We start from the raw sequence: 25,045 nt of genomic DNA on the forward strand, positions 1-25,045 counted from the left end.
ATGTTCTGCATGCTGGGAGTGGAGAATTCCTTTCTGTCCATGTGCACGTTTCGTAAGACTCTAGTAGCAGTCCTGAAGTTCATAGCAATTTCCAAGGAATGTAAATACTTGTACCAATTAATTTCAGGAGAAGTGCAGAGCATGATACACTTACCAATATCACTCAATGATGGAAAGTATTCCTACCAGTTAAGCTCAGTTCGGGCTTATTGGCACAATCTATATTTTTCTGTTATAAGAAGGGTATCTCTGTGTGCAGGTGATGCTGCATTTTCACTGCCATCCTTTGCTATGTTTTCTGTCTTGTGGGTTATCTTCAAGCTTTGCCAGAGACTACTGTTGGAATTTGGTATCCCCAGAAGGCTTAGATGTCCTTTTCTGATGTCCTGCACAGTGTCTAATTTCAAGAGGCAACTCTGGCAAAGACTAAAGATGCTGCTTTTAAAGTTTATTATAATAGTGTCTAGCAAGCACACCCCGATAGTGCTAGGTACTTTACAAACATGTAATATATCTTGAAAAGTTTTGGAAGTACTTCACGTGCAATTTGATCCTGTTAACTGGGGCTCCGAAGAGACTATGTAGATTGAATAAACTCAAATTTGTTTGCTAGTCTTTTAAGAATCAGTACCTAATGTTCCCATTACTTAATCAACTATCATGGCCTGAGCTGGACAAGATAGCCTCAAAATTAATGTTTGCATGAGGCAAGGCTGGTATATGTTTAACATAGCAGTTCTGGGGAGAAAATGCCAAGTCTATTTTAATTTTAATTATTTCTTACACCATTAATGTACAATTCAGACTTAAGTTTTCCAGCAGGCAAAGTCTATAGAATATAGTATGCATTTTAATATGCTTCCTTCTAACTAATACTGTAACTGTCGTTTTGCTTTAGCCTACATACAATGAAATAATACTGAAATCATTCTTGTAAACAGCATACACGTCCTGTTGTTGGCTTTGCTTCAGATGTTTCTTCACATTTGGCTAAGTTCAAGTAATAAATTGCTGAAAAACTGGAAGACGCTCTGGAAGCAGATTAATCATCTGACTCAGTATTGTCTTTTAGTTTGCCACAAGAAATCTTTCCAATCTATGAGATCATGGTTTAGCTGGTTGGAAAATTTAGAGAGGCATGAAGAACATTCCCATTTTTTGCTGTCTTCTCTTTGAAACCTGCAGAATCTCAGCAAAGCATAAATGACAAATGACTCTTCTTTCCAAGCTTTACCATAAATGTGTATTGCGATGAAAAATCAGGCATCTGAACTGATACCTCCTCGCTTTATCTAATTTTGGATATTGTAGGTGGTATTTATCTCATGAGATGTAGATTTACATGTTTGAGACGGTGATTTAGACTTGCATTATAACCCACTTGTAGAAGTGATTCACTTCAGATTGCTAAAAACAGGTTGCATAAATGGAGCTTTCTTTGAAAGTCCTTTTTCCTCTCATTGATGAAAAAGAGGCAATGATGAATTCTGACATGCTATCGATGCTACCCATGTGGGTGATAATGGTGCTTGTTCTGTCTGTCCATGGGCAAAAGTGGTGGTAGTCACTGATAAATAGATCTAGCACTTCAAGGCCAATTGCTTGGATTTGTAGTCTTCTTCATACACCTTTCAAGATGGTGAACATCTGTGGGTTTTATGACAGCCAGATTGCAAAGAGGTCACCAATTCTACGTATGTTGACAGTGTTAAAGAGTTGTTAATGTTATTGAATTTAGCATCACAAAAAGTAACAGGTGTTGACATAATGGTATCCTAATTATATTCTAAAACTGCAGTAAGGCTTGTGTGTTATTACTGCAAATTTATCTACGTGGACTTGTTTTAAAAGCATGCTTTTTATTTCCTTGGATTCACCTGAAGTGTTCTGAGGATCCTTACATCATTACTATAAACCGCTTTTCTCTCAGTGTAACTGTGCAGCCAAAGCACACTTGTAACCCAGCTGCCGTGTGAGTGCATGTGTGGACGCTGTGATGGAAAATTTAACCCCTGGCTGGACCCACCCCAAGGCACAGCAGCTGGTGGCCTCTTGTCACCTCACCACCACCTTCCTCCAAACCTCTTATGCTCCCCTCTCAGCCCACTCTGTGCAAATTCCTTGGGGATATGCTTTACCCATGAGAAAACATGGAACTAGGTGCTATAAAACGTATAGTCACTTTGAACTTAATGTTTGCTTGGGAACAATAATACTTGTCTTGGTCTTGCTTGAAGTCTACTTGCTCTACTTGGAGTCTAAATTGCATTACAAATGTGTGCTAAAAATGCTCTTTGCTTTGAGGGTGAGCTGTATACTGCAAAGGCAGATGACAAGTTAGGCAAACAATGTATCTTTTGCTCTTGTGGGCAGAGTAGATGACATGTGTTGTGATATTTTTGTTGTTTGGTTAGTTTATATCATTAATTATTTTTTCTCTTCTGATACCGTACCACTTCGCTCATTTGGCTGTGTTGAAGTTGCAGCTTTATTGCTCAATATACTTGGATGTAGTGATCTCAATGGCAAGAACATTCCATGCTCTACTTGCATAACAAACAGGTTATACTTATTTTATAATTGAGCTTTGCATTCTTCAGAAAACCTGGCTTTTTTATGTTGCGTCTCTTTTCCAGCTTACTTGTATATGTGTGCAAAGGGGAGGCAAAGTGAAATGTGACTGGACTCTTAAGAAATCTGGTCTTCAGTTGTGATCTGACTGAAAGTTGTTACAAATTTTATTCTGTTCTACATCCTTGGAAAGGAACTGCATCCAGAGAGGTAACCACCACAAAAAAAGCAAGTTGTAGGTTGCAGCATGGATGAGGGTTACATTCCCAAGGACCATGAAGAACAGTGATGGTGGTAAGCACAGCACTCTGTGCTCAGAGGATTTGCTGGTGCCTGTTGGTCAGTGAGGATGCAGGGGAAGAGTCACAGGGGCAGCTGGAAGAAGGGGGGGAAAGAGAGAGATGTATATCTTAACAGTTATTAGTGGGAGGGATTTCTTACAGGACTGTAAATAAACCAACGACACTGATTTACTACTTGAAGATTTATGTTTGGGCAAAATTACTGTTTCTACACACTTAAAAATTAGTAAAATTGATACTTCAATGAGGATGTTTTCTGTTGTAATGAGCTAGATTATTTTAACACCAACTGATTTCTCCCTGGGTTTCCTTCCCTGCCTTGAATTTGGGAATTGGCTATTTCTTGTTGACTGAATTCAGAAGAAAACTATGCCCTATCGTATTGAATTTGGCCGAATGGCTAAAGTCTGAATTTGGCTTGTATTGGTTAAATCAAGCTTTTGATTTGGTTGCCTATTGTCCAGTATGCTAATCCATGTTATTTCCAGCTGAGTTAAAGTGTAAAGTCATTAGAGCAGCGTGGGCCTTTTGTTTGTACAGGGAAAGGTTAAGTTTTGCAGGCAGCTCATACTGCTGCCAGCATGGCTGCTAATCTGAGTTTGGGGATTAATTACCTGTAACAGCTGCAGGACAGGGTCCTGTGCTGAGCAGAAGCTGATTAGGCCAGTTTGGAAAGCTTTGTCATGGGGAAAGTTTTTCAGCATTTTTCAGGAACTTGAGTTCTGATGTAGTTTGCTCAGAACTGGATACTTACATTACCACTGTGTGCAGCCTAGTAATATTCTAACGCTGGTATTTTAAATATGCTATGAAAATCCTATAACGTAATTAACAAGCAGTTTAAAATATATTAGCCTGTAGCTATTTTTGGACTGTCACTATTGTTGTAGTCTTTGTTTCTGAGTTGTTTCTAATTCTACTTTTGGTAACTGCTGTTGGGGGTGCAAGGGATAAGGAAGCCAAAATGCAGTTTACAAACAGATTTCAAAGCCAATTTGTACTGGGGTGGGGTGGTTTGGAGATTAATAGGTTTTTGGTTGGTTTCTTTTTATTTTATTTTAAGTGCAATTTTTCCCAAGGCTTTTCTGATTAAAAGTTTGAATGTATTAATGTTTTTGGGCATGCTTTTAAATGCACTTGGAAACTCTTGTCTTCCTATTTGAAACACTTACTTTGTTTTAAAAATCAACACTAATTATTATTATGCACAAGCCACTTAACTTCATTTTATGCTCTTGCACAAAAGAAGTGGAAAACTCTGGTTTGGAATGGAGGAGAATTAAGTTTACAAGAAATGAAAACAAATACCAGCTTCTTCATAAAGAGATCAGCTTTAACAGAAGAAATATGTGCTGTGGACTCTGATTACGAGTGAGGGAGAAGTCAATTATAACTGCAGATAGTAGCATAAATATCTATTTTTGCTAAGATATAACTTATTAAGTCTTCAAATGAAACCTATAATCCAATCGTCACTTGACTAACATTATTTAAATTGATCCAGTAAGTTAATACCCAACTTTTTTTAGTTTTCAAATCCACCTAGTTAAATAAAACCTTGCAATTTCCTTTAAAAACTACACATTTTTTTTTCTCTAATAGCTACTGACTTTGACATCTTTGGCATTGCATTTGTCTTCCTTTCTTCTTTTTCCTAACTTAATATTGTAAGAAATTACTATGTTTCTATGTGATAGGAACTGCAGTGGAACAGAAGTGCTCGTTTAGGAAAAGTATTACTAGTTTTGGGTGGAAAGAATGTGTGGCCCTCATCAGGGAGTTGCCGGCTTCAAGTTTTGGTGGGTTGTTTCCAAATAATTGGTGAATTGTATGCAAAGTAATGACCCTTTTAAGAATTTGCAGGCTAAGTAAGAGTACAATTACTGAGTAGTTCTGAACTTATTTAATGTTTCTATTTCAGTCAGAGGGAATGTTCTCATAAAGCTGCTGGTATAGATTAGGAGTTAGCAGATGGGATTAATATCTATTCTCTGGTCTGTGGACAATAACTTGAAAAAAGTGTAAGCCTATCTGTTGCTTATATATGTCTAATGTATACATGCTATCACATATGTGAGAAAGAAAAATCTGGAAGGGTGTGTAGCATATCAGAAAGTATAGCTCTCTACCTGAACGCCTGCCAGTGCCAGGATGTTTTGTTGCGCAGAACAGTGAAGGGTGATGGTTGGATCACGCCAGTTCAGACATGTAGATAATTGATAGTGGGGCCCAATTAAAAATAAGTATCCCTGAAGCCAACCTCATCATCACATCTTAAGTACTCGTCTTGTACTCTTCTTTTTTTATGTATTTTTATTTTATTTTATTTTCATCTCTTCCTTTTGGTTACTTCAGAGCATTCTTCCTCAAGAGGACATGAGGTCTGAGGACAACCTTGGGTTTACCTGTAGCCAGTTATATGGGGTCACAACAACCCCACATAATACTACAGGCTGGGGGAGGAGTGGCTGGAAAGCTGCCTGGTGCAAAAGGACCTGGGGATGCTGGTTGATGGCCAGCTAAACATGAGCCAGCAGTGTGCCCAGGTGGCCAGGAAGGCCCAGTAGCATCCTGGCTTGTATCCAAAAGAGTGTGGCCAGCAGGACCAGGGCAGGGACCATCCCCCTGCACTTGGCACTGGTGATGCTGCACCTCAAATCCCTGGTTCAGTTTTGGGCTTCTCACTACAAGAGGGACGTAGAGGTGCTGGAGCGTGTCCAGGGAAGGGCAATGAAGCCGGTGGAGGGTCTGGAGCACAGGTTTTATGAGGAGCAGCTGAGGGAACTGGGGTTGTTTAGCCTGGAGAGGAGGAGGCTCAGGGGGGACCTTATCGCTCTCTACAACTGCCTGAAAGGGGGTTGTAGTGAGGTGGGTGTTAGTCTGTTCTCCCTAATACAAAATGATAGGACAAGAGGAAATGGCCTCAAGCTGTGCCAGGGCACATTTAGATTGTATATTAGGAAAAATTTCTTCAGTGAAAGGGTTGTCCAGCACTGGCCCAGGCTGCCTAGGGAGGTGGTGGAGTCACCGTCCCTGGAGGTGTTTAGAAAACAAATAGATGTGGTGCTTAGGGACATGGTTTAGTGATGGACTTGGCAGCGCTGGCTTAGCTTTTGGACTTGATGATCTTAAAGGCCTTTTCCAACTGATATGATTCTGTGATTCTATAAGGTATTCCTTGATGGTTATACATCATTGGTAATGCATCTTTTTCTGCTGTTTTACTTAGATGACAGTGCCTCTGCTGCAAGCAGTATGGAGGTAACAGATCGTATTGCCTCTTTGGAGCAACGTGTCCAGATGCAGGAAGATGACATCCAGCTGCTCAAATCTGCCCTTGCTGATGTGGTTCGACGCTTGAATATTACAGAGGAACAGCAGGCCATGCAGAACAAGAAAGGACCTACCAAAGGTTTGCATTTCAGATATATGTAAAATAGGTAGTGCAATTCAATGAGTGTTTTATATGTATTAAAATAGGTCATTCTTTAGATCTTTGAAATACTCAAAATCAACAAATCAAACTCAAAATAAAATACATCTGAAACTTAACCTGTTAAAGAGAACACATAAAAATCCAAATGTTTAGATCTGTGAGCCTTCTACAGTTCCCATGAACCAGTAAAGCATTTGTTTATTCTTAGTACTTTAATCTTCTGTCTGAGTTTAACCACGGCTACCACTTCCTGACTTTTGATCAAGATCAGTTTATAAACTCTTTAGGGAATGCATTGTCTTCTGTGGGTGGTGAAACTCCTAATAGATTGAGAGGGGGATGTGTGTGTGTGTTAATCCAAAAAATTAATTATATTTAAATAAAATGTAATTTTAATTTAATTTAAAATGTCTTAAGTGTCTTTGGATGGGCAGACATAGCCAAAGACAGAGCTCTGAGCTGGCACAGAGGTGACATGACCAAGGACATGGTGCAACACCAGCTGCTTAGCCATGAAGGAAAGGGAGAGCTGTGGCTGCTGCCTGACCCTGTTCCAGAGCAGCAGATCCAGAGCCAGTAAGGTGGCAGGTGACAGCCGTTGTCACTCAGCAATATGCTGTGCTACACCCATGTGCCATAGTGTGCTCTCTTGGTTCCTGTTCTGCAAGAGTGGGTTTGTCTGTACGCAAATCAGAAAAGTTGGAGTTAAATGTCCAGCACTTGGTAGTAGTAAAGGTTTATTAGAACCCAGCCAGGGTGATTTACTGTGGTGTGTAAGGCTGCAAAAGCCTGGGAGACTGCCTATCTCCAGTTTGGCAGAAATGCATGAGCTATTTTTGGGTAGTCTTAGAAGTAAGAGTAGTGGCAACCTAAATGTGGAAAGAGAGTATGGGTGACTTCAAAGGCTCTCTGTTGTCTAAATTAAGAAATTGTTTCTTTTAGAGTCCTGATATGCATTAATATAAATTAAAAACTTAATTCACATTGGAAGTATGATATGTAAGTATGGATTAACGATTTTCTCAGCTGGAAATTAAGACTTCCTTTCATCTCAGTTATATATTTGTGACTTTGCAACAGATACATTTAGGCACCGATTTAACAGAATAGATAAGGAACTACTTAATTTGCTGAACTGAGATGTCATCTTTGTTATAATGTTTTGTGTCTGGAGATGAAGAAAGGGGAAAGGGACAGAATTACAGAGCCAGATTAGTTGATAGTATATCATACTGGTTGTTGGACAGAACATGCAGTAAATGTCTGTGATCTTGTTTTCCTGTTCTCTTCCCTTTCAGTTGTATTCTCATTTTGTCTTCGTCTGTTTGATTTAAAAAAAAAGAAAAAATTATCAGATAAGTTAAATGTTACTAAAGATGGCCTCCACTGTGATAAAATGTTCCACCAAATCTGGTTGTACAAGGGATTAAGGGGCTTTATGTTGCCTATAAAATAGATATTATTTGATGCGCAGAGGAAATAAAGTCTAGTAATAATTACTGAGTTGTAACCAAATCTGTTCTTCTTGCCTGCTGGCTTTACTTAGCAAAATACAGACCAGGTTTTCATGGATTCTGTGAATAGAATTGAACTCTAAATCAGGAAATATTTTCTTGGCTGTGGCAGATCGTTAAAGCCATAGTTCATTGTATGTTGAAGAAAAGCTGCTGTAAGCCTATCCCTCTGCCTTCTATAGCTGTGGTTTGGGTTTGGGGTTTTTTTTGTTTGTTTGTTTTTAAAAATGTGTATATGGCATGGATACTTCTTATTGTGTGTGAAATGACAGTGTAAGAAGTTTTGCTATGATAATGCAAACGAAGGACTACAAATGTCACTTACTTTTCCATTACAAATTATTGAAATGAGTCCTGATAATTTTCAACTAAACCCACCTAATTCCTGGAAATAATTGCTACTGTAACAATTTATGTACAGAACTTTAATTTTACTATATATCAGTTGTATCATTAGTGTACGGTCAGCCTTATTAAACATACTCTATAACAAGAAACAGAATCTGAAGTATCCTGATCATTTGTTTTTTCCAGCGGTTTTGTCAGATATGATGCATTTCACATGATGGCCTGTCATCTTCCTATAGTAGGCACAACTACTTTATAATGAATTGCATGCAATTATTTAGCATAAGACTAAGTTGCATTTCGGTAAGGAGAGGGATTTTCTTAGACATGAGCAAAACTGGAGCAGTGGTTCTTGCATTTTGCAACTTGGGCTGCATGGCTCGATCTGTTTTCTTTCATCATTCGATGACTAATTCCACATTTAGGATTGTGAAAAGTGGAATTTAATCTCAGTGTCACAAAAATCTTGTCCGTGCAAACTGGTGATTGAAGTGTGGTGTGTGCTGCTGCTTTCATTTGGTCTACAGATGAAGTAGATGAGGATTAAAAGTGTGTGTCAGGGGAAGGTTTGTGCCTTTGGAAAAACACTATCCCGTATGTGCTGTTGAAATTTTGGCACAAGAAGCTTCGTAGGAAAAAAGACAACATTTTTGTGAGTACTTCAGATTTAAAATTGAAAGATTTCAAGTTTCAGGCTTTCAAACCTATAACAGAAAAAAGCTTGAGCTTGTTGAGTGTGTTCTTGTTCTAGATGTGAGCTAGGCAGCTTAAAAGCAGTGTACATCACGGAAAGTGAGCTGCTTATCTTGTCTATTTGTGGAGCTCCTTCACTAACGATGTTTTGAGTTTTTTGGGTTCCTCCCCCTTTCCTTATTTAAATCAGTTACTTGGTGGAGTTCAGTATGGCTTCCTGCCTTTGTTTTACTTGTGTTTGTTCTTCTTTCCTTTTGCAATTATTGGTTTGTTTGTAAACTTAACAGCCCTATTAATCCATAGATCAGAGTATGATTAAAAAAGCTGCTGCTGAGGCTGATAAACATGTCAGTCCTGCTACCACAGGTAAGACCTTGAAGCAACAGAACTTCCAAAATAAACGTTACTGACAAAGCAATAATACCCATGTGTTTGAGTTACTGACTTCTAACAGCAATGACATGTTTGGGGTTATGTCAGTTACCACTGGTGTGAACTAGCTGTTGTAAACAAAACTAAATAGTTCCAGAGTAAATAGTGGATTAATTGAATAATGTGTAGTTTTTCTGTGTGCCGTGTAAGAATTTCATGGTGTTGCTTTCTACACTAGCTGGCCATGGGCTAGATCTTTAAATCTAATTCCAGAAGCATGGGTTCTGGGTTGGTGCTGAATTTGAAGCCAAATCTATGTCAAAGGTTGAAGAGTTTGTTCTGGTTGCTGCTAGTTTTGATTTCATGAAGTTAGGAGAGTAAACAGACTCCAGCTAGTTCACTCCAGCTACTTTATAATAGGCATTTTTATATAACTATAATAAAGTACTTTAATAATTGGTTTATTTAAATTTAATTGTTCTAATTTGTGACCTCAAAGCCTTATTAAAGTTTTGCAAGCTACAGAAATTTTGTCAGGAAACAAGCCCACAACTGCTCAACTGTAGCTATCTGTGATTCTGTAATATGCAACAGAATTGGGTTTATGCATACAGTTTAATTACGACATTGCAGCAATTAGTCAGGAAACAAACAGTAGAGCACTCAGCACGAAATTGTAGAAAGAATTTCATTTGTAAGAATGAATATTGTAGAAGTAAATAGGATCACGATATCTGAATCCCTTAATAAAAAAATATTTAAAAAAAAAAAAAAAGAAAGAAAAGGGCATGAGAAGCCAAACTACAGTAACTTTTAGGTGTTTTGTATGAGGTCTGAAGACAGCATTAGTCTGTTAAAATAGGTCAAGATCATGGAAGCCAGGGCTGGAAGGTGCCATGGGTTTATTAAGTCTTGTTTAGCCTTTCCTTAAAGTTTTCCATGAAGTCGAAGAGCCCTTGCTCTTCCTGTCCTTGGTCAGAACTGTCTCACCCTGTTGATCTTCTGCGGTTATAAGTTCTCGGATCCTCAGTAAGCACGGAGAACATTTTCTTCTTTTTTTTCGTTGTTGACTTGTTTTCATGTTATCCGTCAGTCTTCTAAACCAAATAAGCCTGTTTGCTTCAATGTTTCCTTATAGGTTGTTTTCTAAATTTCTCCCCTCTAAACAAATAAACGAGGTCTTGAAACTTTGTTACAATGTACACTTGTTATGTATAACAGGTGTGTGTTGTAACAAAGTTGTAACAAAGTTTCAAGATGCTGTTTGTCTTGACAGTTGCATCCCCAAGCAGAGTGTATTTACTGACCTTCTCAAGGCACAGGCTTTCACATCTGTTTTCTTTCGTTAAATATAGGAAAACAGTAATGTTATCATAACATAACCTAGGAATGTATACAATTGTTACTGTTTCAGTTTAACTTTTTAGGTTGTTTACCCTCAGCAGTCATTTTTCAAAGAGCATTTCATAGGTATTCTGTATGCCACCCTCTCCAAGTTCAGTGAAATTTTGTGTTTCTTAAGGGACTCGTGACAGCTGCCTTATCAGGTGTTGTTTCTCTGAACCCAGAGACTTTTGACATCTTGACAAAGCTGGCTTGTGATACAAAGTTCTGTCAAATTTCAAGTGATTCAAGCTTTCATCTGTGCTGTAGAGAGAGCACTAGTCATGTTTGTGTCTGTGTTTCAGGCTGTAGTCCACTGTAGTTTTCATGTTTGTACTCATTGCTTGCAGTTTTAACCACTGTTTGTTTTTGCAACTAATTTCTAACACACCTGAATGGGATTTTTCCATTATTCTAATATTAATTACGGGTATGACATGTATATCCTTTTTTGAGCTAGTGTTTCTTCAAGGAACATAGATAAGGTCAGCTCATTAAATCCACTGCTCTGCTGATTTCAATTCCTTTTTCTAAGTGGTAAAATTCCTCTATGTCAAACATAAGCCCACATTGTTTGAAAGGAGACCTTTTGCAGGGGAATAAGGATTTCTTGATAGATAATTTGCTTGTGGAAAACCTGCAAAAATATTAAGGGGTGACAAGCAGGAGTTTCTGGGATGGCAACCTGCCTTCATTTTTAGCACTCTGAACACTATCCAGGTGGGCAAAAGACTGATACTGTTTTAAGAGAGCAGGGTTGGTTTTGGTGGCAACAACTACCTTTGCACTTACCAGTAAGCTCTTTGAGCTAGGACAGTCTTACAGATGAGGGAGGTTATAGAATTATGTGCATAAGCCATATGCAGATGATTCGCTTGATATGATTATTATTATTAATAATAAAAATGATAAATTTCCTCCATGTTAAAACCGTTATCTATGGTAAATTTGGCAACAGTGAAACAAAAATGGCATACTATGTGATTATTTTTAAATATTCTAATGTTGTTTGCTGGAGAAAGAAGAAAAAGACTGAAAACAATTATTTCATCTATGCTTCTTTTACAGCAAGACCGCTGGTACAAACCCTGCCTTTAAGGACTACTGTTAATAATGGAACTGTGTTACCAAAGAAACCAAGTGGTTCTTTACCTTCCCCATCAGGAACCAGAAAGGAAACTGTATCACCAGCAGCAAAAAGGTATGTGTCTATCTACCTTAAAATTGCAAAATTGAAAACATGATGTGTCTCCTCTTTTAAACTTCTAGATAGGTAGTTTTTCTTACTTGCGAAGCAACAGTCTAAATACTTAGTTCAGAAAGAAAAGGAGAGGTGGATTCCATTGTAAAAGGCTTTAAACTTATTTGTTCTAATTAGAATTAAGATAATTACCATGAATATTGAACGAATGTACAATGCTTGGTCTACTCTTTTTGTTATTTTCTTGCTACTACAGTCTAGTGTATAGAGAATTAGGCATTCCTACTGTGCTGTTGCACAACATGATGTGAAAAGTAGCGTGAGAATTCTTTTAGTAGCTAGTAGAAAATAGTCTGTAGAGAAACTGCTATCTTTACAAAGCAGTATGTTACCTTTGGTGGTTTTCTCTCACTAAAAATGATCATAGAAACTGGATGTGCAATGTTAGAAGCATCTCAGGGATGAGGAGAATTCTACGCCTAGCACATATTTATGCAAATGAAAACATCCATCTTTAGATATCTTATCATTAGCATGTATTTAAGTAGTTTTAAAAACTACTGCTCTGTCTCAATTTGCTTTGTGTGTGTGTAGCTTTTTAAAAGGGTTAGATGTTTTATACATCTAGGTGATAAGGAGCGCAATGGATTGGGTGAAGCAAGTTCAGGTTGTAAAAATTGTAGTGGTGCTAATCTGTATGGTTTGCCGTGAAAGATAATAGTGTGGGGGTTTACTCCGTTGCTGGGTTTGGGTTTTGGTTTTTTACATTTCTTCTGCTTTGTGTCATCCTCAGCTTTTTGTAGTAATGATGCTGTCAACTCTAAGGAAGGCAAGTTGTGGAGATGAGGGCATTAATCTGCTAAGATCTGAAGTCTCTTTTGTAAAGAGAATTTTTCCTTAAAGAGACAATGACTAAGGATATGCCATTCATTCTGTTACTGTGTTTTGAGGAGGATGGAGTTTCCAGGAAAATCCAGGTTTTGTTACTGTAGAGAAGAGAGAAGCTATGCTGTTCACAATTAAAATTGGAAACCACCATGTTTGTTGTGTCACACAAATGAACTCCTATGAGCTCCTATGAACTGGGGCTCATTGCAGTTGTAGGTTTTGGCAGGTTGGCCTGAATTAGCCCTTAAGAAAAGAAGAGGCAGGCAGGTACTGTATAAACTGTTCCATTACCAGAATTTTGAAAATCTCTAAGGTTCAGCTTAGGACTTTCTGCCCTGGAGTAAGGTGGATGAAATGCAGGTAAAGATCATACTCACCCTTTCTCTATTCTGAGAGTCCTTTGTGTAATTCAGGTGGACCATCAGGTATTGCCTGCAGCCTGTAGGCATTATCCTAGCTCAGGATCCCTGTATTACACCCGGCAGCCCTTCCACCTGACCCCTGTGCAGTCTGGATACCCAGGAGTGCCAATGGGAAAGTCCTTAGGGAGCATCCTTAGTGAGCATTTTTGGACTGTCGTGGTTGCTGTGTGAGGAAGGTTTCCACAGGATAAGGATTTAATGTCCTTTTGTTATATTTTATCCCTTCTCTTTGCTGAAGAGGCTAGACTGAAGGTGCTTTAAATATGTAGTATGAAAATATGTATTCAGTTTTGGAAAAGAAAAAATACACATGGACATTTTTGCTGAAATAGATAGACACTTAATAAGAGTCCTTAGGAGAGCAGAGTTGTTCCACGTCCTGAAAAAAGCAAGTCTAAATTCAGGTGCTGTTGAATTCCTATTCCCTTCAAATGCTCTAAAATTCTGTATTGGTTATCTTTAATATGCAAATTGTTTTTTATTAAATTATATTAAAGAATATTTCTGTGCCTTGCCTATAAATATACTTCAAGAGGAAGATTGTCGAATGGTAAGGACCTCACCAATAAATTACTGTACAAACTTTTTTTTTGGTAAATTATTCTCTACTCTTATCATTTGATAATGAACCTAAAATAACTGATGGTATTTCATGTTTTTATAGTAAATCATGCTCCAAGTAGTCAATATTCAAAGATGATGTATTCAGTGTTCCAAATAGCTTTCTTGCAAATGGTAGATTAATTCATTATGCATTCATTAAGATGAATTCATTCATGCTTTGTATTTATACTGGATCCTTTTACCTTCAGGAACTGTATGTGTGCGTGCATAAAACAGTAATGGAAATACATCAGCAGGATCAAAGAGCTTCTTTTTTTTAAGGAGTGGGCCTTTTTTATTTGTGTTAGAAGCTTCACTCAGTGTTGAACAGTTTATAGATGGTGTGTAATTTTGAATTATTTTTTCAGTTCTAATTTCTGCTAAGCATTTGTGTTTTTATAGTGCTCTTTTCATATAAACTACTGGTACTTGGTAGTGTAGGTATTCTATAATCCAAAATATGGTAACATGGCATAGCAGCTTTAAATAGTATTTTAAAACTTGATTTCTGCTTGGATGCTTGTAATAGTTTTCCTATACAACATAGGTGCAGAATTGAAAATTTTGAAATTTTTCAAAATATGAAAAGATAAAACTTGAAAAGTGAAAGAAAAGTTAAAAAGAAAAAAGTAAGAAAGGAAGAATTTTTATCTCCTCCCTCCCCCCCCCCCTCGCCCCCATCATCTTCTAAACCTTTGTTCTGCTGTTAGGAATTACAAATACCTACTACAATTACTATAGTAAAAAATATCATATTCAAAATTTTTCTTACCTGTGACCATATTTTCAAGAGGGGCAAACATCCAGGTAGATGGAGTCCTTTCCAAACATTTTACTGAACAGCCTTATGAAAAGGGGGATAGCAAACTACGAACTTCAGATTCCTGTGTCCCTTGATACTTTTACCATTTAGGTTAGGAATTGTATGATGTCAACTGAAATGGCATCAGGCTGTCCCTTGAAACAGTATGTCGTGCATATTTATATAAATACATGCAGATAATCTCCGTGGGGACCAAGTGTGCATTCCACTGCTTAGAAATAGGTGGACTTACTGATATGTCTGCAGACACAATCTCATTTCATACAATAGCTGTATTTAAATGTGTTGGTTAACTCATTTGAACCCACAGGTTGATGTACAGCTTGTCTGCCTTGCTGGATTACCAAGGAGATGTGGTTCAGAGTTCACTGCATTTTCTGATTTCCCATTTAATAATTGAAATGGAAATCTCTTCTTCTGGCAGGAATATAGAATTGGAGGTAATAAAAAAGGCTCGAGGCTGAAAGGGTAGAACTAGCAGGCCTTTGAGTTCTGCCATATTCTCTCAATGACCTTATGCAAATCATTTAACCTCTATGCATATTGGTTTTCCGTATGTAAAACGTCTATCTGTGGGTATCAGTAGGTTTTTATAGGGCCTAATGTGATAATTAGATCCAGATCTTTCAAAGTGTTGAGTAACCTCAACTGACTGACTTCAATTAGGATTGAGGGCACCAACCCCCCCTTCAGCATTCAGAGCTCACATAGTCAACACGCAGTTATTCAAGTTAAGGAATGAAATAACCTGGATAGAGCAAAAGCACAAATCCAAAACACAGGTCAGTTGGGTTATAAAAGTGTATGGTGGTAATACAATGCAACATAGAAAGCCTGGTGATGCTGGGACCAAAAATCCTGGTCGAGCACCAACAGGCGCTGCTGCACTCAGGTGATGGGGTGCCATGTGAACACAGCTGGGTGGCTTCCAGGTGCAAGCCAGCTAATGCAGAGCTGAAGAGATTTTGTGATGGACTAGTTTCCTAGTTGTCTTCACAAAAAAAGCCTTTGCTCAGAGGATTTGGTTTTAAATTTTATATGTATACTACTTTTATGCTGTAGACGTATGAGCTATTTTGAATACCACCTTTTTGAATGCTGCTGTATTTTTAATCTGACCTTTGTGCCCAGAATAATTATTTGAAATTTTCATTCAGAATAAGATGAGTTTAGTGTATGGTGAGCAGAACTTTCCCTTCCCCCTGCACTCTTCCTGTTGCATGTAATGTGGTTTCAAGTTCACTGCTTAACACTAAATTTGTCTTTGGAATTTGGCCAGTGCACGGTAGTAATGTTTTGTGTTCCCTATTAAAATCTAGGGGTTTGTAATTCGTCTAGGATAGCTTTGTTTCCAAGAGTTGAGCAGGAAAAAGGGGGGAAAAATAGTGTAAGGGAGGAGAATGCAGACAGTACCTTTCCCAGTGGGGATGCTGCTGCAGGCTAGCACATACTTTGCCTTTCAAAAGGAGACAATCAGTCATTCTTTCTCCCCCAGCAGATTGCAAAGTATTACAATGGTGCAAAACTCTGACAATGGAGATCAAAAGGAAGAAGCTGGAACAAAGAAAACATAAAGAGCTTTGTTTGTAGGGAGAATAAAATACTTTAATATGATAAATTCCTGTTCTTCTAAACTCTAAACACATGGCTCCTAGGAAATTGTTCAGTCGCCTGGAATTAATGTTCTGTGTTCTGTTCTGGGGGCCATGATGGTTTGTAACTGGCACACGCACAAACTCTGTATCGAACCTTCAATAAGTCTTCCATTTAACATTTGACTTTCAAAGAAAATGTTTTAAAATAAACAGACTATAAATGAAAGAAGAAATTCCTCTCCATTGAACTTTGAGTGGCAAAACTATTATGCCACTTCACGATATCTCTAACAATTAAAGTTATTAGTACATTTTGCTCAAAGGCGTAATGAAATTAAAGTCATATGTTATTCTTGAATTTATTCTAATTGATTTAAATGAGGGTCAGAAAGAGTGCTAGACAAGTTTAAAAATACTACTAATAGAATCAGTTACTCTTAAGAGCATTGTGTGCTGTTTCTTAATTTCTTGTATTAAAAAGTTTTTCTATTTTCCAAAAAAATTTTGGTAATTAAGTATATATTTTTTTTCAATTTTGGCCAGAGTTGTTCACCACAATTCAGTAATGCAACCATCTGAAACATTCATGCTATGCAGTGGTATATGTATGTATATATGAGGATTTATTTCCTTTCTTTATTGTTGCTTTTTTAATAGTCTTTGTCTTCCAGCTGGATCATCTGTCTTGTTTCTTCAGATAGCATCTTTGATTTTCTTTTTTTTTTTCTTCTTTTTGAGTCGCTTGACAAATGGTTGGTGTATGGGAGCATTGCTGAAGTTTTGTCATTCAAAGATACATTGGTGTTCTTGAATGTATGGTTTGAAATGATCAAACATCTAACTGAGTCGCTAAGCACTGTTGTTTACTCTTGCACGTGACTTCATATCTTGAAAGCATGCGATTATGTCTTTTAATGTAAGTTTGTTTTAAATGTCTTGTTTCCACATTTTATTGTTGCATTCACTTTTTATTCTGCTTTGTTTACGCACCTCTCAATCTGGATTAAGCAGGTCTGTGAATCTTCTCAATGCATGCAAACTGAAAAAGCCTGCTCTAAGGTGAGGGATCCTTAATAGCTTTGTAGTATTGAAGCTCAGTTGTTTTTCTTTTTCGTTTCGGTTCAACACATAGATCGTGGCTGGTTTAGTACAAGCATTAACATGGTAGAACTGTAATCATTCTTCTCATTTTTAACATTTTCAGAAGTACATGTTTAAAATTTTCTCATCATTGATAAATGCATTGCAAAAATTAGATAATAATAATTTCAGTTATGGTATCTGCATTGTCTCATGCTAACAATTTTTGTTATAGGGGTGTTTGATTAGACTACACTGCTGTCTTAAGCAAATTAAAAATTGTGTTACCAAATGTTACCTTTTTAAATAATTGAAAATGCTCTCCTTTCATATCACTAATGTGGAAGCCAAGTTCTGGAATCCAGTTATACTCATACAAACCTGTAAGTTAAATTAATATTTTCTGTCATTTTTAATGCCTCGTCAGGTGACAGTATATTTACTGTAGCCGTGGATGCAATCACTGGTGTTTAACACTAAAGCTACCAAAATGTGCAAAAACTGACTTAATATAACCGTTATAATCCTCTTTTCCAACCACCTGCTAATACTTCTCACTGAGCTTTTGCTGTTATTGAAAGTTTAAAATAAAATTTGTCAGAAGATAGTGTTGTTAATTAGTATAAGCAATAATGGACAGAAGCAAAGGTTTAAAAGATTTTGTTCTTGTGGTAAAAGTAGTTTTTGTACTGATATGGGACTTCATTGTTCAGAAAGAAGATAGCATTACACTTTCAAACTTTAGCCCCACCCATTCACCAGTTCATCTTTTGAATGTTGATAGCTATAAAAATAGTAAAATCATTTTAATACTGCTTCTGTAACTTATATTTTTTCTAACATTAATATGATTTTGTGGTTTCCTTAATTTAATTTCAATGTAGGCTGATATTTCTACGTCTTTTCCTTAACCAGGAAAAGGTGCCAAAATAAAGTTTTGATCCTGCAAAATCACAAAGAGGATGTTTTTGCAAGTACAGTCCTTAAAGCGGTGGAAGGACTTAATAAAGCCAATAAAGCTATTTTATGTGGAGTAAACATTTCCAGTATCAAGGCTTTATTTTTTTAACTGTAATAATAGTAAATGGGATGATGTTATGAGATGCAGGGAGAACAGTTAACAGTATATTATATAATTTACTAGAGAAGGTTTTTTCATGCATTTGACATGGAGATGGCTTGAATAATGTAGGCTAGTGTAGGAGACACTTATTTCTGAAATTAAGACAATTAAATTCTTTTTACTGCCTTTTCCCTTCTGCTATGAATGTATTTTGTTCTGTGCCTGTGTGCAACTTTGCATTCTAATTGCTTTTCTTACATTGCTTTCTCCATAGAAATAGTACTTTTTTAATTTCGGCTTAATCATTTGAATTGTGCTTGTTTTTAATACAAAACCACAGCATTGAACACTTGTCCTACCATTGCATGTTCCAGAAAGTTTTTTGTCAAGCTAGCTGAGATGCATCTTAACATGCATCTGCTCTGCGGAGCTCCCCCTGGATGGGGGCTTCCTTCCTTTCAGAAGGGCGGTTGCTTTGCAGAAAGACTCCGGTTCAGTGGTTCCCATTGTTTCTGTAACTGAGCCTCAGATGAGGTATTGAAGCATTCCCCTCCTCACCAGTAAAAAGACATGAATGAGCAGGAATATATATTTTTTTAAAAGAAAAGTGTCTCAATGGTGGTGTACAGTTGATAAGCGTAATATTTTTTGACCAGACAGAAAGGTCTGTCTTGTTTCCTTTAGTTACGAAGAGCCAATGCCTCTTTCTTACACCACACACAAAGTGGGACAGAGCCTGAGGAGCTGACTGAGATATCAGGATAGAGGTAGTCGTTAGGGGCTGATAGGGAGGTTTGGAACAGTCTTCAAGGATGATTTGAGATGAGCCGTACGATAAGCAGAGCATCCCTGGGGGTGTACGGAGGTCAAGGGGAGCCTGGCTGGGGGTGGTGAAAGGGCTGGCATGAGACCAGGCCTTGAAGGAACAAGAACAGAAAGTACAGAAGTTTTCACAGAGGGAGGGAGCTGGTGTGTGGGATTTGGGTAGAGGGGTCTGACCTTGAAAATGGTCATTGGTGTCCGTGGCTTCTGGGGTGAGAGTGCTGCTAAAGGTGGTCATTTAGTTGTGGGGATGTTACGGGTAAAAGGAGCATTTTTCTTCTGCTCTGTGGAGGGAAGAAAACAGCACAGGACTGGAGCGGGGAAAATGAGACCCTGACGCTGAGTCCTGTCATTCAGCCGCTGTTGCGGGAGTGACTCTTGCCTAGTCCACATAACGCTGCCTGCACCTCTGCTGCACGGGGAGATCACCCAGCTCGGGGCCTCACCCTTAGCTTCTCCCTCTCCTGCTAGGAAGCACTGCTGTAAGGAGAAGTGCTTTGGACTAGCGAATAACCACAATAATTTGTCTCCTGTTAGGTATAAGCTCTGAGTGGCCTTCTCTTAACTTACTAAGCAATACCACTTATGTTTTGGCTCACGTTTTTCTGTCAGAGAGAGCTGGATGTCTAAGGGGTGCCATAAAGTTGTACAAGAGCTCCCTGATAGCTATCTTGGCAGGAAGGATGGTTGAAGAGTGAGAAAGTAAGGCAAGCTTTAAGCCTTTGAGGAACCCCTTGTCAGGAGATGTGGGGAATCTAATCTATTCATACATGTAAGTAGGAAGCATACATTTTTGACAAGCTAACGAAAAAATGCAGGCTAGTTGACCATTAGTTGCACTTTGGGGTATGTTAAAACTAGCCTTGAACCACAGAATAATTGATACTGAATGAAGACACAAAGTTAGCTTTCTGGTGCTCAAATTTTGACCTGTTTTGGCATTCTCTGTGGTCTGGCTGGAGGTGTCCGGTAATAGGCTTTCTCTTTAAATCTTTCACTTCTTATTAAGAGAATCCAGAAGTATGGAGGACTAGTCAGAGATTTGAAATGTGACCTGGAAAATAGGTATTGCAACTTACTCTATGATGCCAGTTTAGCCCATCTTCTGTTTTGTGATTAAGGAAAGAGCAGGATGTTTGTCTCTTGCACCAGGTACTCAGCAAGACTCTTATGTAGGCTGTTTAACAAATCAAGTTATGATTAAAAACAAAGTTGTAGTTATTTTTAGGGTCAGCATTCTACTTGATGCCTTTCTCAAAAATATTTGTCATAGAGATATGTGCTTTTACAAATGCCACTGTAAAACTTGTTCTTCTTTTTAGTAGCACCATTAAGAGGACCAGTTCAGCTGAGCGTGTGTCCCCAGGCAGTCGGAGGGAAAGCTATGGAGATTCCAAAGGGAGTCGCAACCGCACTGGATCCACCAGCAGTTCATCTAGTGGTAAAAAGAACAGTGAAAGGTAATGTTATATAAATATCTATCTTCTTTCTTTGCCTACTGCCCTAGTAATGAAATTAGTTTCTTTAGTGAAATTAGTTTCTCTAGTTTAGCAGGTATTAGGAGTTGGGTTTTCTTAGCAAACTCCAGCGGTTGGAAAAAATATATTTAAAAACATTTCAAATAAAACAGGTTTTCAATGTAGATAAAATTTATTTGCCTTCTTTCCAGACTGTAAACATTGTGAAAACATTGAGTTGCCTGGAAAAAATTGTAATTATTAAACATGCCTTTTCTGTTATCTTAGTGGTTTTGCTTGGTCTTTAATTTCCTGACATGTACTTCAAGTTCCTTGTTGTGATGCGTTGGGCCCAGCTAGCAGCTAAGCACCACACAGCCACTCACTCCCTCTCCCCCAGCAGGATGGGGAAGAGAATAGCAAGAGCAAAAGTGAAAAAAGTCATAGGTCAAGATAAAGGCAGTTTAATAAGTGAAGGAAAGAGAAAGAAAAAACAAAGTGATGGAAAGCAGTCAGTCACCACCTCCCAGGTGTAGAGTGATGCCCAGCAAGTCTCTGAGCAGTGACTGCCTTGCTCTGAGGGTCAGATTGAAGAGAGATTGAGAGGCGTACCTAGAAGTGCTATCCAAAGCAGTGAAATAAAGTGAAGCCTATCTCTGTGTGTTTCTGATGATGCTTCTCTGTATTGCTGATAGCCCAAAGAACAGAGAATGTTTCATCCAAGAGTTTGAGACTTAGGATGAACAAATAGCTGATTCATTCAGGTTTGTCAGTATTGTCAGTATTGGTCAACTGGTTCTTTCTTGTATTTCCTAGACAGATTTTAGTCCTGGCCACTTCACTAGACCAGTCCTGTTCCAGTTTCCTATGCAAGTAGTAGTGCTGATGGTACTGTTTCACAGATGATGTGACCATAGAAACACAGCCTTAATGAAGATCATATAATAACCTAATTTACCTGCTCTGTCTGGGCATCAGTGCCATCGTATGAGTCATTGGGCTCCTTATGAGCTGATGGTGTGGCACAAAACATCCCTTCCTTTCCACCCCTTCAGCATCTTTGCTTGATTTAAGGGGTGACTGAGTTTTTTGCATACTAATGGACAGACTAAATATGGGTGATTACGTTATTTATAGTTTGTTTTCTGGCTTGTGTTTTCAGCTATGAAGCAAGCCAGCAAGTGTGCAAAGTTTGAGAAACTTGTAAAAGGCTTAGCAAATAATGGGAATAATGAAAAAAATAAGAATACCATCAGACAAAAGGTTATAAAATAACAATAGAGGAAGATACAATAATTACAAATCTAAAAATGTAATCAATCTAAAATCATGTTGGCATTGTGCATCTCTGTGTGTGAATGAGATTTTTATAAGTCAACAGAATTCTGCAGGACTGGGCTTTCTGGTACTTATGGAAATTCAACTTTATCTCACTTTGTGATTATATTTTTTTCTTGAGTTGTTTGTAAAATAATAAAACAACCAGATAGCTAAATAGATGTGGATTTGGTTTTGTTTATAAGGTTTTTGTACTTTAAAATTCCTAAAAGACTGAAATATAATTGAAAACAAAATTACTGTAGCAATTAACTCTTTAAGTAATCTATAAGTAAATAGCACTTTTGACAGAAAAATCAATCTTTTATTGGATTACTTAGAGGCCATGTCTCTTTCTGCATGTGCAGATTTGGATGAAATTTTTACTAAACATCGCAGACCCTTCTAACACAGAGAATGTATACCTTGATACATCCGGTAGAATACCACTGAAGCAGCAAACCAAGTATCAACACTCTTAGGGACAAGCAAGCCTGAAATTTTTGAAAGGCAAAACTAAGCAAAAAATTGATGACCAGTGAAGAAGCTGCTAAAAGATAAAAGCTTGCTCTTAAATCTGGACATTCTGTGAAGTGTTGCAATAGTGCATAACTTCAGGCAGCTACATTGCCTCAGTGAAGTTATGAACAAGGAGTTGCTGTTTCCTGTATTGATCTCTTGAAGCTCACGGGGTTTTCTAATGCTTTACTGTTTATTTTACATAACTTCCTAGTCTATTGCACATATCAAATTATAGCAACAGTCCTTATGTTGTGACCTCATTGGTGTCAAAAAATGCATCTCATATAAACAAAACAAATCTCTTGTGGAGTTTTTGTTAAATAAGTTTCTCTAATTAGATGGGTAGACCTGTTTCTGGAGTATGAACAGGAATATTTCACCTAGCTATTGTGAATGTCATTATTTTCCAATTTACTGTAGTTTTTTAGAAAAGTCTTAACAAACATATGATGATAACGCGCTGTTCTCTCTGTGTGTATTTTATCTTGTATAAAAAATATTAGATCAAGTCCCCGAAAAGTGAATTCTGTGTGTGTTGTGCAGTGGAAGATATACCTGTCAAAATCTAGAGTGCTTTGCAAAGTCTGTTTTTTTGAAGATATCCCTGAGTTCTTGCTGCCTGCGTAAGGTGATAATTATCTGAAATTAGCTTTATGTTAAAGCTGCTAAAGAAATAAATATCATTTAAATTAAGGAAAGGTATGACTTCTAGCAGCTACATAGAGATACTGTACACTTTAAAAATGGATTCCAAAACAGCTGAGAAATAAAACACACACAGTACTTGAGATGCATTTTAAATTTTTTCATACTGTCCTAACAGAAGCCAAGTGGTTATGTCACTCTGCAGTTGTCAGGCCACAAAGGGCCACAACAGCATTGATCAGAAATCACTTACATTGGGCTCAGGGAGAAAGTCCAGCACACAAGCGATGTAGTGCTTAAATAATGTGCAGGTATCCCAAGGAGCTAATCGAGAGGGCGTGTTGGATTGCCTTAGCTGGAGCTGATGATATTGGTGCTACTATGAGAACAATCATTGTATGGCTAGAGAGTTTTCCTGATTTCTGTCACATGCAGCCTGAGGGTGTTCAGCACCACAGCTTTCACCTCCTTGAAGAGTGTCCTTATCCTGTGCAAGAGGCTCGCTAAAGACTTGCCTCATGCTTCCTGTTGAAGCTGGGCCATCATGCAAAATGAAAAGCAAGAGTCATGGGACTAGAAGGAGAATGAGAGTGATTCTGAAACACTGGGGGCGAAGGCTGTCCTCCTAAAGTTAACTGTATGTGTGAAAGAGAGAAGAGGGTGTTACTTAACCATCTGCTCACAGCCTTATTACTTGTATCATTGATCCTTATCGGTCCCTTCCACCTTGGGGTATTCCGTGATTCTGTGTCTGGTCTGAAGATGAAGCTTAAAGCAGGATCCATACCAGGAATCTAAAAAGGCAATTATGAAATTATTGTTTTTCAAAGTATATAGAGTTGTAGGCTGTTACGCAAAAACTTAATGCTACAAAAAGCTATTTTAAGAAGCTTTAAGCATAAGGAGTAAGGAGATGACCATATGGCTATGAGCCGGGGTAAACCTTCCTAAGTGTTAGGTAAGTAGGAACTGACTTAAGTCCACATAAAAACGGTAGTCAGAGCTCTCAGCTGTGTGTGTGGTTAGGGTTTGTATAATTAGAGTACACATGATTTGCTTTATTACAGTCATGAATCAGCCTTTCACATTAGCTTGATTAGCTTGAATAAGTCAGCATGGTCTGTTCAGAGCTAGGGATTCTTTTGTCTCTAATGTGGCAGCATTTCTGACTGGTGCTCCATCCCATAAAGTTTTTTGTTTTCTAAAACTATCTTCATTCATAAGAGAAAGTGTTAATCTTGCTGTTAACAATGGCAACACATCATGCTATTTATACAGATGAGATTGGCTGTGTGTGCCAGCTTGGAGCATGAATTTTGATGCCTGATTAATACTCAGGCTGATATGATGAAGAGTTGCTACATCAGTGGGATCGGATCAGTAGAATTCTTGTTTTATTTTGGTTTTATCATTAAGTAAATATATTATTATCAATATAACTGTCAAATCAGGCAAAAGGAAAAATACTGTAAAATTATTTGCTACAGCTTCTGTCATGGAGAAATAATCTTTTATGCTTAGAAAAAAAATGTGTGCAAAAACTCAACCTGGTTTCATTTCTTTTTTTGGTTTCTCTTTTATCTGCCCGCTGCAGTCTAGGAACGGATGTGGAGAGGGCGTCACAGCCCTAGGGATACTTCATGCTTTAGCATTTTGCCATCAGAATTATAGGGCTTTCGACCCTTTTGGGACCACCCTAAGAAACGTACAGCAGTAATCTGATATTTCAAGTTTTACTGGATAGAAAGAAAATAGATTGGGGAGGAAAAATAACTGCGTAATACAGCTTTGTGTCCCTTTTATGCTTCGTCAGAAACACCACCCTCAAGCCTGATTGTACAAGGGCAAAGGGCAAAGAAAACAAATGACTGCCATTTCTTGTAAAAGATTGCCTCTTTCTGGCCAGGGTAGTACTGTCCAGAGAGCTCCTCAGCTTTTCTGCCTCTTCTTTCTTTGCATGCTTCATGTATTTTCCTGCTTAAGTTTTG

At 37.9% G+C, this 25,045-nt stretch overlaps 1 protein-coding gene across 14 annotated transcripts in view; it reads left to right on the forward strand.

Moving 5' to 3' along the window:
* The window catches only part of EML1 (EMAP like 1), a 135,606-nt gene that overhangs the window by 75,652 nt on the left and 34,909 nt on the right, over positions 1–25,045 (forward strand). For 5 of the 14 annotated variants that reach the window (XM_080394565.1, XM_080394564.1, XM_080394571.1 and 2 more), the window contains exons 2-5: positions 6,103–6,285; positions 11,688–11,820; positions 17,163–17,210; positions 20,439–20,576. In XM_080394565.1, coding sequence (XP_080250691.1) covers positions 6,103–6,285; positions 11,688–11,820; positions 17,163–17,210; positions 20,439–20,576 — 502 coding nt within the window. The remainder of the gene's footprint in view (positions 1–6,102; positions 6,286–11,687; positions 11,821–17,162; positions 17,211–20,438; positions 20,577–25,045) is intronic. The other 9 variants (XM_080394570.1, XM_080394572.1, XM_080394569.1 and 6 more) reach the window with 3 other exon arrangements.

This window comes from Falco punctatus (assembly GCF_963210335.1).
Source record: "Falco punctatus genome assembly, chromosome: 7".
Taxonomy (NCBI): Eukaryota; Metazoa; Chordata; class Aves; order Falconiformes; family Falconidae; genus Falco; species Falco punctatus.